This window comes from Peromyscus californicus, unplaced genomic scaffold (genome assembly GCF_007827085.1).
Source record: "Peromyscus californicus insignis strain IS unplaced genomic scaffold, ASM782708v3 Scaffold_4__1_contigs__length_199733344, whole genome shotgun sequence".
Classification (NCBI taxonomy): Eukaryota; Metazoa; Chordata; class Mammalia; order Rodentia; family Cricetidae; genus Peromyscus; species Peromyscus californicus.
This window is the reverse complement of record NW_026294562.1, coordinates 169,635,856-169,651,186: the sequence shown is the minus strand read 5'-3', so window position 1 is coordinate 169,651,186 and position 15,331 is coordinate 169,635,856. Positions and strand designations below refer to the sequence as shown.

The following is a 15,331-nucleotide window of genomic DNA, read 5'->3' as shown; positions in this document are numbered from 1 at the left end:
CAGTCAAAGGAATGCAACGAGACATGGGGACCAAGTGACACAGGCACACGGAGAGACAAAGAAATCCCCGAAGCTGAGCGACAGAGAAACACGGGAACGCAGAGGGGAGACTCCGAGATGGTGAGGGAGACAGAGAAGAGGAATCCGGAACGAAATGATGCGGCGACACAAGAACCCAGGGCAGTGATCAGAAGGAGACCAAGTCCACTGAGAAGTGACCTCGACCCACGACAGCAAGCAGCAGGACCAGGGGAAGGGCTGCGGGGAGGGGGTGTGGCCTCGCCGAGGGGCGGGGCCTCAGGCAGGGAGGCCCTATGAGAGCCCACATACTCAGGCTAACCAGAGGGCAGTGGGGCGTGGTCTGGGCGAGGAGGCAAGGCTTCTGCGGGTGGCAGCCGACCGGAAGTTTAGAAGCGGGGGGGTGTGACCGCATCGCTAGAGTAGAATGACCAGAAGGGGGCGCGGTGGGTCTTCCCGGGGTTTGTGGGGGCGTGGCTCGTTTGGCAATGGGCGTGGTCACATTGCAAAAGGGGCGGTGCTAAATCCCAGGAGAGGGCGGAGATCGAATCGTGGGGCCGGACAGGTGTGGGACTTGGGAGGGGCGGGGTCATAGCTCCGGGAGGGGGCGGGGCCTGAATCCCAGGGTCGGCTTGGTGAGGAGGGGCGGGGCCTGTGACGTCACGAGTCCGGCCCGCTGGAGCTAAGCGAGGGGCCGGGGGGCGCGGATCCTGAGAGCCAGGCGAGGGAAGCTGGGCCAAAAGAACTGATCCGGGGAGCCGCGAGCGGCGGGAGCCGGCCTGGAGCCGGACACTTCAGGCCCCTGACCGCCCTCACAGCCGATCGGTGAACGCAGAGTGGTCCCTAGGCACCCCCTGCCCGGGCCCAGTCCCTCCCCGGGCCCCCCATGGCCCGGGCCGCAGTCCTCCCGCCGTCCAGATTGTCACCGACGCTGCCGTGGTTGCCGCTGCTTCTGCTCCTGCTCCAGGAAACAGGTGAAAACGCGCGGATGCCTTCCTCCGTCCTCGGAGTGGAGGGAGCCCGGGCATCGTCCCCCACCTCACTCCCAGCTCCCCGAGGGCCCTTCCCTCGTGCTCCCTTCCAGGCTGGCCTTACTGATCCAGAGATTCCCTCCACACACCCTACTCCGTCTCCGAGTCTTCTAACCTCCCTCTCTGCACGCCCTCTTAATCACAAGTGCCCATTCTGACCCGGGTTTGTCTGTCCCCCTCCACCTCCCTCAGGGTGGCAGGGGTTAAATCCTCCCCATCCTGCGCCGATCACTTATCCGGAATCTGGATTTCCGTCTCTGCTCCCCCCCTCAGGAATGTGAGGAATGTTCCCCCCACTCACACGAGCTGGAGGGTCGTGATGGTGAGGAGGGGCGACACCCGCCCCCCCCCTTTTTCTTTTCCTTCTGGCTAGGTTGGGCGTCTGAGGCCCGGGGAGAATTGGGCGCGAGGGGACCCACGGTCGAGGTTCCCTGGACCAAGGGTGGGGAGCTCGGGTCTTTGGGGGGCCCCGGCAAGCCAGTGATGAGAGTTGGGGGCACTCTGGGGGGGAAAGGATGTGAGTCCTGAGTGCAAGCCCCAGGCCTCAGGGAGTTTACGGGCACTGACCACCCGTTTCTGGAAAAATGAAAGAGCTGGGATTCTGGAGGCAGAATCTCAGAAGACTGTCCTAACCGGGGTCGAGGTAGAATTGGGGGGAGAGGGGGCTCAAACTTGTGGGTCTTGGGTTTAACTGCGGGCAAAGAACACTGTTCGTTGGGGGTCCAGGGACAGTTGGGGGCCAGAGGCACTACCTTGGCCGTTTCGGATTTAACTGTAGGTGATGGGATTTAATGAGCAGGGGACTCTGACCTTTGGCCCCCAAATATAACCAAGGGCTAAAAGGCCCTGCCTGGAACTGGGGACTCCGTCGGCTGTGGCTGTGTCCCAGGTGGAGTCGGAGGCCGGGAGGGAGGTTTGGCGTTCTCCTCCCCTTCCCCCTTTCCCCGTGAGCGCCGAGTGGCGACGTCCCTGGGGAAGTTTTCCGGTATCGCTTTGACCTCGTCTGGGAGGGGCGGGGCGGGGCGGGAGCGCGCCGGAGTCCCGACGCCCGGTTTCGGGACCTTATCTTCCCTCTGGTCACGCCTTTGTCCTCGCTGCACTTAGAGAGGTAAAGGGGAGGAGTCTCCTCTCTAAGGCACTCGCCCCTTCCCACCCCCACCCACCCCCACCCCCCACCCCCCGCTCCTGGAGGGGAGAGGCCCCGGGAGGAGCCTGGGGGTGGGGTGGGGGAACAGGTGTGCTGACCTCGCCCCGCCCCTAGCAGGTGACCCGGTTGTTTCTTCCTAACTGCAAAACTCTGGGATTGGGGGTGCGGGGGGGGTGGCGGAGAGTTTCTGGAGGGTTTCCTCAGGAAGCGGGGATCCGAGGGATCTTGGGGAGAATGCCTATCACTCCTTTGGCCTCATTTCCTTTCTGATACCTCCTTCGAGGTCATCAGCCCTGACCTCCAAGCTCCCTGCCTCTGTCAGCGACAGAGGGGATCAGAACTTGCCACTCGGGGTGAATTCTCAAAACCCACCGTACCTTCCAAGCCAAGCGTTGATTTGCGTGTGAGCTCACAGAAGGTTCCACAGAACCCCGAAGCAAGCCTTGTTCCCCGTCCCAGCCTGCAAAGGAGGAAACAGAAAAGGCACGCGCTCTTTTCCAGGGTGCACTCTGTCCCTTGCAGGCCTTCGAAAGCCAGCAGTCCGGTGGCCTTGCTGGGCAGGTTTCCCAAAGTGCTTCCTAGACCTCCGGTCCCTTCTCTGCTGGACCTTCGGGGGGGGATTCCCAGCTGCTGGGCATACCTGGAGAAAGCGTCGAAGGGGACCTTGGCCCTTCCTACCCGCCCCCTCTGCTCCTGCCTCCACTTCCTCATTCTCTCTCTCTTTCTCCCTCTCATTTTTCTTCTCCCCCCTTCCGCTCACTCCTTTTCTTTTCATTTCCCCCTTTTCCCTTCTCTTCCCGTCTTTCATCTCTCCTCTCTGTTCCGTTTCTTCTTTGCCTCCATCTCTGTCCCCTGGTCCCAGCGCCCCAGCCTCCCCCTCCCTCCTGGCCTCCTCAGGGAATGGGGCTTTCACCACCTGGACCTCCCGCCTGAGCCTGCTCCTCCCTCCCACTCCTCCCCACCTCTCTCTGCTCATCCACGTCCGCCCGGCAGCCCCACACAGCTGTGGGGGAGGGGAGGAGAGGGGACCGCAGGCCGGGCTGTCTCTTCTCGTTAGGGAAGGAGGACTGAGCAGGAGAGAGATGGGGGGACAGGGACAGGAGCCAAGAGAGGGAGGGAACGAGGGAATCAGACCTCAGGATGGAGTCATGCACAAAGAATGAAGGAAGATGTGCAAGAGAGCGGGCAGAGCGGGCCAGGGGTGTAGGCAGGGACACCGAAGGGGTAGAGAGGTTTGGTGTCAGGAGAGAAAGACCAAAAGACCCCAGCCAAGGGGCTGTGGAGATCCTGTGACCCAGAGAGGTCAGAGCACAGGCCAGTCTCAAGGCCAGGCAGTGTGGAGGGGCCACAGGGAGTCACAGACACCGAGGGACAGGGCGTCTTGCACAAGGGCCAGCTCCCCTGCCCCCGCCTGGGATGCTGTTACATTTTTAATGTCCCAGCGATGCTGAGACACAGAGCAGGAAGGGGAGGAGGAGAGGGACCCAGAGAGATGGCCCAGGCAGTGAGAAAGTGTGTCAGGAGATGTGGAGAGGTGTGGGTGCTGGACACACAAGGACACGGAGCTCCCGGGGTCACAGAAACAGACACCTTAGGGCAGGAGTGGTGGCCATACACCTGTAACTCCAGCCCTCGAAGAAGGCTGAGGCAGGAGGATTGCAGGCTGAGCTACATCGAAAGACCCTGTCGCTAAAAAAAAAAAACAAACAACAACAACAACAAAGCCGAGTGGTGGAAGCAGGCCTGTAATCTAAGTGCCAGCTTGGGGGAGGCTGAGGCAGCAGAATCTTGAGCCCCAGGGCCAGCCTTGGCTATGGAGCTGAGGAAGGAGAAGAAGAGAGAGATGGACTGGGTTGTGGCTCAGATGGTAGTTGGCTCACTTAGCGTGCATGGTGCCCTGGGTTCCGTCCTCTGCACCCCCTAAAGCAGGCATGGTAGCTGTGACCCGAACATGAGTTCCAGATGACATGGCTATGCAGTGGGATTGAGGCCAGCCACGGCCACCCGAGAGGGGCACCAACAAGCTGGGGATGCGGCCCAGGCCGCAGAGTGCTTGCCTAGCATGCATGAAGACGGGGGTTCGATCCCCAGCACCGAATGATCACCGGTGGTAGGGAGCACCTATAATCTCAAAAATGGAAAGTAGAGACCAGAACATCAGAAGTTTAAGGTCATCTTTGGCCACATAATTAAATTCAGTCCAGCCTACTACTGCAAGAGACCCTGTGTCGAAAAGAAAAAAAAAATTGTTATTTTGTGTATGTCGGAGTGGCTCATGCCTTTAATCCCAGCACTCAGGAGGCAGGGGCAGGCAGATCTCTGTGAGTTCTGAGTTCAAAGGCAGCCTGGTCTAATTAAGAGAATTCCAGGGCATCCAGGCCTACATATTAAGACCCTCCCCCATCTCTGTCTATCTATGGATGGATGCATGGATGGATGCATGGATGGATGCATGGATGGATGGATGAATGCATGGATGGATGGATGGATGGATGGATAGTCTCTCTATTATTAATATTTAGATAATAGGCAGGAGTCTGGTGCTTTGGGGAATGAGAAGCCAAGGGACAGGGGCGGAAGGGACAGATCCGAGAAGTGGGACCTGTACACAGGCAGAGTCCATAGTCTCCTGGGACTGGGATGCACACTGAGGTGTCCACTCTCTTGGCAGGATATGAGAGTGGTCCGTCCCAGGACCCAGCCAGGAAGAGCCTTCGAGAACTTCCCCCTGATGAGTCTGTATTTCCACAGGGGAAGTCCTCTGGGAGCTGAGCCCCTGTAGCAAAGGAAGGCTGTGTATCAGAGGGGCCCCGTGTTACCCCCGAGTGTTAAAACTGAGGCCCACATAGAGATCGAGACACAGCCCAGGCCGTGTATCCTGGCCGCGGTGGTTACATTCTCACCCCTCAGACAGGCTCCGGATGTCCGCCGTGGGGGTGGGAACTATGATTAATGTAATTAATTAATTAACCAGGTGGCTGAGGCAGCAGCTGATGCCAGTGCTCCAAGCACTCTGAAGGTTTACTCCAGGCCCGCCCCACCCTGCCATGGTTGGGAGTAGGACACTCCGGGTTTTATAGGTGTGCAGGGGCCAGCGGAGACTTGAGGAGCCAGCCAGGCAGGACATGAAGAAGCCCGGGGTCCAGACTCAAGCTCTCTTCCCCAAGACCCGAGGTTCCGTATCCCCCCCCACTTTCCTCCTTCCGACCTGAAGTGTAGGATCCAGCCCTCCTCCCTTAGACTCAGGGCTCCAGACCAGTCCTCTTCCCTCGGGCTGTGAGACCCTGGCTCCAACCCTCCCCTGTGTTATTGCTCAACGCAGACTTTCCCTCTGGCCTGCAGGAAGCCTGCTCTTCCAGTCCTTGGGGAAAGGAAGTGTGTTTGAGGACCCAGCTGACACTCCATAGAGCGGTCACCAGATAGCCCTGCTGAGGAAAGCAGAGAGAAGCAAGTGTTCCCACGGGCCATTTTCTGGCCACTATCTCTGAGGCGTGGTTTTGGCGGTGTCCCTACAAGGTCACACCACAGCCACCTGCCACGCAGCCTCCAAGGGGGTGTGTTTCTCTCTCTCTCTTGTTCTTTTTTCTTTTTTTGGTTTTTCAAAATAGGGTCTCTCTGTGTAGCCCTGCCTGTCCTGGGACTCACTCTGCAGACCAGGCTGGCCTCAACTGAGAGATCCACCTGCCTCTGCCTCCCAAGTGCTGGGACTAAAGGCGTGTGCCGCCACCTCCCAGCCAGGAGATGTGTTTTTAGCACCAGGCAACGCATCTTCCAGATTTCATGACTTCATCTCCCCGGCCTCCCTCCCCACCTGACACACAGAATGCCTGCACCCCCTCACCCCATAGTCTTCAAACTCCAAGTCCCCACCAATCTCTCTTCCTTCCCCAGTCTCTCCCTCCCATTCCTGCTTGGGAATCTTTCATCTAGATCCTTCTCCATCAACACAGCCCCTACCCTGACCCAGAAGCCTCTTCTTAATTGTCACTGATCTTTCAAAACTTTGTCCTGTTCCTTCCCCCCACATTTACACTCCCCGCTTCTCTCAGAGAAAAGCCCACACATTCTAATTCAATCACACTTGTGTGTGACCTAGCACAATTTGCTGTTTGTAAGAACGGATGTTCACTTCGTAGGCTCTTCCTGTATCCGTCTCAACGAGGCTGGGGTCACAGGTGTGTGCTTCCATAACTGGCATCATATCCATAACGCCGTTTTGATTGCCCATCAGTTCATTTATCCAGCACATTTACCTTCGAAATATCAGGCACTGTTCTAGGCTCTGGGATCTAGGGATGAATGAAAGACCTCTTCCCCTCATGGCTCCGCTAGGGAAATAGGTGGTTGGTGCCTTGTTGGGATGAGGGAACAAGTTAAGAAGAATCCTTGTTATCAGTTCGGTGAGCCGAGCTTATCTCACTAAGGAGGAAGCATGTTGACCTGCTGAACAAGGAAGACCGCAAGGCCCTGAGGTAGGACTTGTCTGGGCCAGAGCACCAGACAGGGGCGATAGAGAGAGGAGCCCCGAGATGGGATGGGTGTGATCCACGCAGCGTTCCGAGGGAGAAAGGAGCCACTGAGGCTCCAAGCAGCAAAGATGGGGTACCAGCTACCATGATCTCTCTAGCCGCGGCGGGGAGACACAGCTGGGGACGTCACAGCCCTGGCTGTCCCGGAACTCACTCTGTAGACCAGGCTGGCCTCAAAGTCACAGAGATTCTTCTGCCTCTGCCTCCCGAATGCTGGGACTAAGGCGTGCGCCCCCATCGCCCGGCCTGTTCCTTTATTTAGAATTAGACGCTTAGTCTGGAGGTCTTGAGGCAGTAAGGTTTTTATTATTTGTATTTTTCGTTTATTATTGATTTGAGACGGGGTCTCCCTGTGTAACACAGGTTAACTTGGAACTCACTGGCCTCAAATTCATAATCCTCGTGCCTCTGACTCCTTCGTGCTGGAATTACAACTGAAGGCCACTGAGCCTGGTTCCCCAACTTTTAGCATTTATTTGGTGTGTGTGGGGGGGGGGGGGGGACCACAATACATGTGTATGTTCTCTTCATCCACTATGTGGGTCTCAGGGATCGAACTCAGGTCTTCAGTCTTGGCAGCAATCACCTTTACCCACTGAGCCATCTCACCAGCCCCTCGCTGACCCCTTTCAAGCCCGTTTTGCTGTCTTTAATGTGCTTTCTGTCTAGCTCCACGTACTGCTTGCTCTAATTCACATTTGCAATGATGTGTAATCCCAGTGCTCAGGAGGGTGAGGCAGGAGGATTGATGTGAATTCCAGGCCAACCAGAGCTGTCTAAATAAGCAAAGTAAAACCTGTGCCTGGGCTGAGGCACATGCAAACCCTGCCAGATGTGGCTGTGGGGACAGGCACTGACCCTGTGACCTGGCCTGCAAAGAGTGTCAGATCTTTTACTGGAATTGTCCCAGGGGACCCTGTAGGGTGGACTAAATGTCTCCATTTTACACATGGAAGAACTGGGGCTTGAAAAGGTCATCCAGCCCGGAAGCAGCAACCAGCAGGAAGCTCACATCTATCTGTGTATCAGTTCTTCTAAAGAGTACTCCCGCTCCTGCCTCCCCTCTGTGATAGGGCTGGAACCCAGGGCTTCCCATATGGTATGCAGGTGCCCTCACTCCTGAGCCACACCCCAGCCCCTCACTGGAGGATTCTAGGCAGGGGCTCTACCACTGAGCCACACCCCCAGCCCCTCACTGGGGGATTCTAGGCAGGGGCTCTACCACTGAGCCACACCCCAGCCCCTCACTGGGGGATTCTAGGCAGGGGCTCTACCACTGAGCCACACCCCAGCCCCTCACTGAGGGATTCTAGGCAGGGGCTCTCCTGAGCTGTCCTCTCCCCAGCCCACATTGATCTGCTCTGCTGCAGAGGATGAAGCCCTTTTGGTCAAGATGGTCTGGGTTTGAGTGGTGAGGCATTTTGGAGATGCTGTGGCTCTTTAAGCCGTCACTGGTTGCCACTTGTCCATCTTCCCTGGCACTGTCTGTCCACAGTATGGTGTTCTGCCAGATTCCCTCATCAGGGCCCCCTGGATTCTTTTTTAAAGATGATTTTAAGTGTTTTGGTGTTGTGCCTACCTTCCTGTCTGTGCACTATATGCGCAAGGTGCCCGAGGAAGAACTGAGCTATGGGTGCTTGTGAGCCACCATGTGGGTGCTGGGAACCCAACCCAGGTCCTCTGCAAGAGCAACAGGTGCTCTTGACCTCTGAGCTATCTCCAGTCCCTCTCACACACACACACACACACACACACACACACACACACACACACACACACTCACTGTGTGGCCCAGGCTGGTCACAGAGATCCATCTCCCTCCCCTTCCCCTGTGCTGTGCCTTTGCTACCACACCACAGTTGCCCTCAGTTCTTGTGTGTGAGGAGGCCGGGACTGTACACACTCACCACTGTACAGGAGGGCAGCTCTGCCCGGCTCTCTCTACAGAGGGTTGTGAGCAGTTGCCCATGACACAAGTCAAGTGCTGTGTCATTGCGTCCCTCGCCCCGGGGCTCACTGTCAGTGGCCACTTGTAATTATCCGGCCTCTTTGTTTGTTTACCAAGTTCAAGTTTCCTGTGGACCTATGCTAAAGTGCTCTTCAAGCATTCCTTAGTCCTCATAACACTTCTGGAGGGTGCGACACTGTCATTATGTCCTCATTACGCAGCTGGGAAACTGAGGTACAGATGTTAAGAGCCTGGATTTAAACCTACACATTATTGTGCCCTGGGTCATCGTGGAGTACTTCCTCCCAGAGCTGAGACACAGGCTTCCTTGTTTCTGTATTTGTTCCAAATGGGGAGACAGGTGCGGGCAAGATGGCTCAACGGTTAATGCAGAGGACTTGGTCCGTTTCTAGTACAACGTCCTGTAACTCTGATTCCGAGGGATCTGCCTCCCCCTTCAGGCCTCCATAGGTACCTGCACACACACCATATATAGATGCAAACACATGACACATAAACATGAAATAAAAAATATTTTTAAAATGTAAGCAGATAGCCGGGCGGTGGTGACGCACGCCTTTAATCCCAGCACTCGGGAGGCAGAGCCAGGCGGATCTCTGTGAGTTCGAGGCCAGCCTGGGCTACCAAGTGAGTCCCAGGAAAGGCGCAAAACTACACAGAGAAACCCTGTCTTGAAAAACCAAAAAAAAAAAAAAAAATGTGAGCAGATAGGGGCTGGAGAGTTGGCTTGGTGGTGAAGAGCACCGGCTGCTCTTCCAGAGGACCTGAGTTCGAGTCTAAACATCCACATGGTAGTTCACAGTAACCCTAGTTCCGAGGGATCCTCTTCTGGCCTCCAAAGGCACCAGGCACACACACATGTGCACAGATATACATGCAGGCAAAACACCCATACACATCAAATAATTTGTTTGTTTTGTTTTTCGAGAGACACAGTTTCTCTATATGGCCATGGCTGTCTTGGAACTCACTCTGTAGACCAGGCTGGCCTGAAAGTCACAGAGTGCTGGAGTGCTGGGATTAAAGGCATGCACCACCACCACAACATTAAATAATTTTTAAAAAATGTTTAAGTAGGGGCTGGAGAGATGGCTCAGCGGTTGAGAGCGCTGACTGCTCTTCCAGAGGTCCTGAGTTCAATTCCCAGCAACCACATGGTGGCTCACAACCATCTGTAATGAGATCTGGCACCCTCTTCTGGCCTGCAGGCAAACATGCTGTATACATAATAAATAAATCTTTAAAAAAAAAAATGTTTAAGTAAAAATAAAGCCAGGCACAGTGGTGCACACCTTTAATCTCAGGATTTCTGGAGGCAGATGCAGGTGGATCTCTGTGAGTTCAAGGACAGCCAGGTCTATGTTCTCAAAAAGAACAAAAATAAATAAATAAAGTGGGGAGACAGGAGAAGGGTCTGGTAAGACCCCATCCTCAAGGAGATGAGATATTGGCAGTTAATGGTTGCTGAAGGAGGGGGGCATTTTCTTGAGTGGTCTAGCCTCAGGCCCATTTCTCATATTCCAGTAGAAAGCCCCACAGCCGCGCTCGTGCAAAGCACTGGAAATTAGACTCCGTGGGTCAGAAAACAAAGCTCGTGAAAGTCAGAGGGAGACTCGCTGGCAAGAAAAGTGTTCAGCAGGAGCCACAGAGGATGAGAAGTCATGAGGGTGACTGACCAAACTACATTGCAGACTGTGTGAAGCCGTCAGGGAGAAAGACGGTAGCTGGGGGTAAAAACGCTTACCTTGCACGTGTGAGGCCCTACGTCTACCCTCTAGTGCTGTAAAGGTAGGCAGAGAACAGAGCTGGGGAGACAGGTCGATGGACGGAATACTTTCTATGTTAGTATGAAGACCAGGGTATGATCCTCAGCACTTTTATGTTAAAAGCCGTACATAATGTGCAGCTCTACATAGATGTAACAGTGAACATCTGGAATCCCAGCACAGGGGAGGCTGAAACGGGATTCGCTGGGATTTGTTGGCCAGCCTAGCTGAACCACTGAGCTGCAGGCTGCAGCGCCCGCACTACAACCTGTTCACCATGTCCGAGTGAGGGGCTGAGGATAAATGAAGACAAGACAGCGGGTCATTCTTCTCAGGAGAATGCCGTTTTATTGAAGGAGGGAAGAGGCCTTAAATACAGGCTCACAGGAGAGTGGAAGAACCTGGGAGGGCAAAAGTTTGCTACAAAAGTTTCACAATCTCACGCCCCAGCTTTTTTTCTCAACTCTGCGGGGTACACAAAACAAGGAAGCCGGCAGGAAGTCAACATAGGGAGGGCATCTGATGAAGGTCAGCAAGCAAGGCAGCAGCTACCCGAGGGATGGGGGTCAGGGCCCAACAGCAGGCCAGTCCGAAACCCTGTCTCAAATAGGATGGGTAGTTGGAGAGATGGCTCAACTGTTAAGAGCATTGCCTGCTCATCCAAAGAATCCAGGTTCGATTCTCAGCACACGCACAGCGGCTCAGAACCGCCTCTAACCCCAGTTCCATGGACTCTGATGCCCCCTTCTGGCCTCTACTGGCACTGCATGCACATGGTGCACAGACATTCATGCAGGCAAAACACCCATCATAAACTGAAAATAAACCTAAAAAAAAAAGTAAAAGTAGAAAGACAAGGTGGGTCAGCTGTGGTGGTGCACAATTTCAATCTTAGCACTGGGAGGCAGAGGCAGGCAGATCTCAGTGAGTTCCAGGCCAGCTTGAGCTATATATTGAGACCCTGTCTCACCTCTGCCTTGGCACTGCCTGTCCTGGAGACCGCTGGCTTGTTCCCTCCCCCACGTGACTGACCTCTTCCCTTTCTCCCCAGGAGCCCAAGATGTGCGGGTCCGAGTGCTCCCAGAGGTTCGGGGCCGCCTGGGAGGCACCGTGGAGTTACCGTGCCACCTGCTCCCACCCACGTCGGAGCGCGTCTCTCAGGTGACGTGGCAGCGCCTGGATGCTGCGGTCGTGGCCGCCTTCCACCCATCCTTCGGCGTGGACTTCCCCAACCCTCAGTTCACCAAGGACCGTCTATCCTTTGTCAGAGCGAAAGAGGACACAAACGCAGACCTGCGGGATGCCACGCTGGCCTTCCGGGGACTGAGGGTGGAGGACGAGGGCAATTATACCTGCGAATTTGCCACGTTCCCCAACGGCACCCGCAGGGGGGTGACCTGGCTCAGAGTCATAGGTGAGTGGGGGGACAGTGTGAGCGCCCTTCCCTTGGCTGCTTCTCCCTGTCTGGCTTTCAGGTGGACCGTCCTTAATGTGTTTGCAGATGTCTTATTTGGTTCTGTTGGGGTTGGTCGGTTTGTATTTTTGTTATATTGAGAATGGGAACTCATGTTGTTAAGGCTGGCCTCAAACTTTCTTTACTTTGATTTTTTTAAATTCGGTGCGTACATGCGTGCATATATGTGTGTCCCCTGCTGAGCCGTTTTTTGCCAGCTCCAGTCCCTAACGTCTGTTTGACCAGGGATGAGCGGGAAATTTTGATCCTCCGCCTCCACCTCCGAGCACTGGGACTAAGGACTTGGCTGTCACACCTAGTTCATTTGGTGCTGGGGACAGAACGGCACTTTGTGTGTACTAGGCAAGCACGCTACCAACTTAGCTCCAGTTTCCTTCATTTCCTTTCCTCCTCCCTTTTATTTATTTATTTATTTGTTTGTTTTAAATAATTTAACTTTAGGGGTTGGGGATTTAACTCAGTGGTAGAGCGCTTGAGGCCCTGGGTTCGGTCCTCAGCTCTGGGGGGAAAAAATAAATAAATAAAATAATTTAACTTTATTTTATGTGCGTTGGTGTGAAGGTGTTAGATCCCCTGGAACTGGAATTACAGACAGTTGTGGGCTGCCATGTGGGTGCTGGGAATTGAACTCCGGTCCTGGAAGAGCAGCCAGTGAGCCATCAATCCAGCCCATCTTTCTTCCTTTTAAGAAACGTAGCCCAGGCTGGCTTGGAATCTAAATCCTCCTGCCCCCATCATCGAGTGCTAGGATTACAGGAGCACGCCAAGACACCTATCTTTGACCAGTGCTTGTTAAGCACCTACTGAGTGCTGGTTGCTGACTCTGTTTACCAAGTAGACAACAGCATTTCTTCCCCCTTGAGTCAGGGCTCAATATGTAGCCCAGGCTGGCCTCAAATTCGAAGCAGCCCAGTTGCCTCAGGGCTGGGACTGTAGGTATTTGGGCCATGACTCTCCACTCTGGTTTTGTACTGAGAATAAGAGCCACGGCGGTTCTGAGCGAGCACGGAGCTGTAGCTTGGAGAAGAGTCCTGGGTGTCACGGAGAGCTCAGGACAACTTGTTTGAATCAAACGATGGGACTGGGTCGGGGGATCGGAGAGGCGGGAAGCAGGGAGTAGGCCTTAGGGTTGCTTTGGCTTGACCTCGGGTGAGGGGGTGCAGGAGACGGAGGAGGCAAATAGGGGAATCTAAGGAAGTTTTACACCATTGTTCCTGGGTTAGGGGAACCGAGGACCAGAAAAGACTCCCATGGGGCCGAAAAGATGGCTCAGCGGAAAAGAGTCCTGGCAGCCGGGCGGTGGTGGCACACGTCTTTAATCCCAGCACTCGAGAGGCAGAGCCAGGAGGATCTCTGTGAGTTCGAGGCCAGCCTGGGCTACAGAGTGAGTTCCAGGACAGTCTCCAAAGCTACACAGAGAAACCCTGTCTCGAGAAAAAGAAAAAAAAGAAAAGAGTACTGGCTTCTATTTCATAAGACCCATGATTCCCAACACCCACATGGCAGCTCACAATCATCTGCAACTCCACTTCTGGGGGATCCATCCCCTCTTCTCTCCTCTGTGGTGCTGCAGACATGTGGCGTGCAGGCACAACACCCAGACACAAAAAATAAGAATCAACACAGCCTGACACAGCCAGTTGGCACGGTGGCAGAGATTTCTCACTAAAGGTAGAAAAACCCCGTGCAAGCCACACCATCCAACCCTCCAGACACCATATTGCCCCAGGTTGGAAACCTCCCTGTACATTCTGGAACAGAAGGAGCTACTTCCATAGCCCTTGCCAGTTCTCGGGGAGCAGGCCTGTCACCCCATAAACTCAGGGGGCTGAGGCAAGCTACAGAGAGAGTTGAAGGCCAGCCTGGGCAACTTGAGCCCTTTTTGTTTCCTTTTCTTTTTCAAGACGGGATTTCACTGAGAGTTCGAGGCCAGCCTGGGTCTACAAAGTGAGTTCCAGGACAGCCAGGGCTACACAGAGAAACTCTTGTCTCAGAAACAAAAAAAAAAGCGGGGTGGAGTTCTTGCTGTGAATGAAGCTCTGTAATCCACTGTTCCCCTAGAATCCCCCAGGGAGGGGCTGGGGGCGTGGCTCTGTGACAGAGCACCTGTCCGGCATGCAAAAAAAAAAAGCAGAGGTGGAGATGGTAGAGTGCTTTCCTATGATGCACGAAGCCCTGGGTTCGATCTCCAGCACCACATGAAACTAGGGATGGTGGCACACGCCTGCGTTCCCGATGCTTGGAAGATAGAGTTAGGATAATCGAGGTGAAGGTCAGCTTTAGGTGTATAAGGTGAGTTGAGGCCAGCTGGGCTACATGAGATCCTATCTCAAAAAAAGACACGCACGTGCACGCGCGCACGCGCACACACACGCATGCATGCGCACGCCACACACACGCGCGTGCACACACACTCTGCAAAGCTCTTCTCCCACACCTCAGAAAGCTCTCTCTGCTCTTGTGCAATAGCTTGAACAAGACGGTAGTCGAGAAATGCTTCAAGTCGTGGAGGCATGTGCCTGTTCTCCAAGGCTGAAGCAGAATCACAAGGTTGAAGCTAGCCTGGGCCACATAGCCAGATCCTACCTCAACACGGTAAAAAATAAATAAAAGGAAAACTGGGTTGTTGCTCAGTAGCGAGTGCTTAACTGGCGGGCACAGGGTCCTCGGCTGTGTGTCCCTAGGCTGTGTTGCACAATGGAACAGAAGTGACAGGGACGGAGAGAGGGGGAAGGGAAAGGGTGAGGGAGGAAAGAGAAGAGAAGAAGCAGGAAGCAGCTCAGTGGCAAAGCCTTGGCTATTGTTCACAAGGTCCTAGGTTCCATCAATAAACTGAAAGAGGGCAGAAGGGGTGGGGAGGGGAGGGCAGGCAAGCTTTAGAACATCAGTCAGCCTACAGGCACTATGGGTACAGCCGCCTCTGTCTCTGTGGTCAGGCCGGTGACGTGGGGGCCACAGAGACCGGAAAAGTCCCATTGAGGAAGTTAGCCTCTATTTGGGATGAGGTCTGGAGGGTATAGATCCCCCATCCTAGGGCTGTGCACCGCAGCTAGGCTCCACAGTCAGGAGGAGCTTCCCAACGGAACGGCCCTGTGGGCACTGATGGACAGGAGGGCCTGATGGATCGATGCCCTTTGGTGGTCACGGGGAGAGAGGGGAGAGGGGAGGGGACGGATAGCTCGGGGGACACCTGCTCAGGTGGGCAGGTCCACTTGGAGGCAGGAGACACAAGGGGAGTGTGCCTTGCTATCTCCCTTGGAGGTTTTTCCGTGTTTTCCGGGAGGATAAGGTCAAAGGGCAAACGTAATGAGCAGCTGGGGATCCCTGTTGTTTTTACCCTTTGCGGAAGCACAGGACAGTGTGATCACAGGAAAAGAAATGGGCACTTTGTTTTTCC

General features: G+C 54.8%; 1 protein-coding gene across 2 annotated transcripts in view; it reads left to right on the top strand.

The window, feature by feature from the left end:
* Positions 1 to 673: 673 nt before the first annotated feature.
* The window catches only part of Nectin2 (nectin cell adhesion molecule 2), a 35,490-nt gene continuing 20,832 nt past the window's right edge, over positions 674 to 15,331 (top strand). The window contains exons 1-2 of one of the 2 annotated variants that reach the window (XM_052761969.1): positions 674 to 992; positions 11,512 to 11,874. In XM_052761969.1, the coding sequence (XP_052617929.1) occupies positions 905 to 992; positions 11,512 to 11,874 (451 nt within the window). In that variant the 5' untranslated portion in view covers positions 674 to 904. The remainder of the gene's footprint in view (positions 993 to 11,511; positions 11,875 to 15,331) is intronic. The other variant, XM_052761971.1, reaches the window with a different exon arrangement.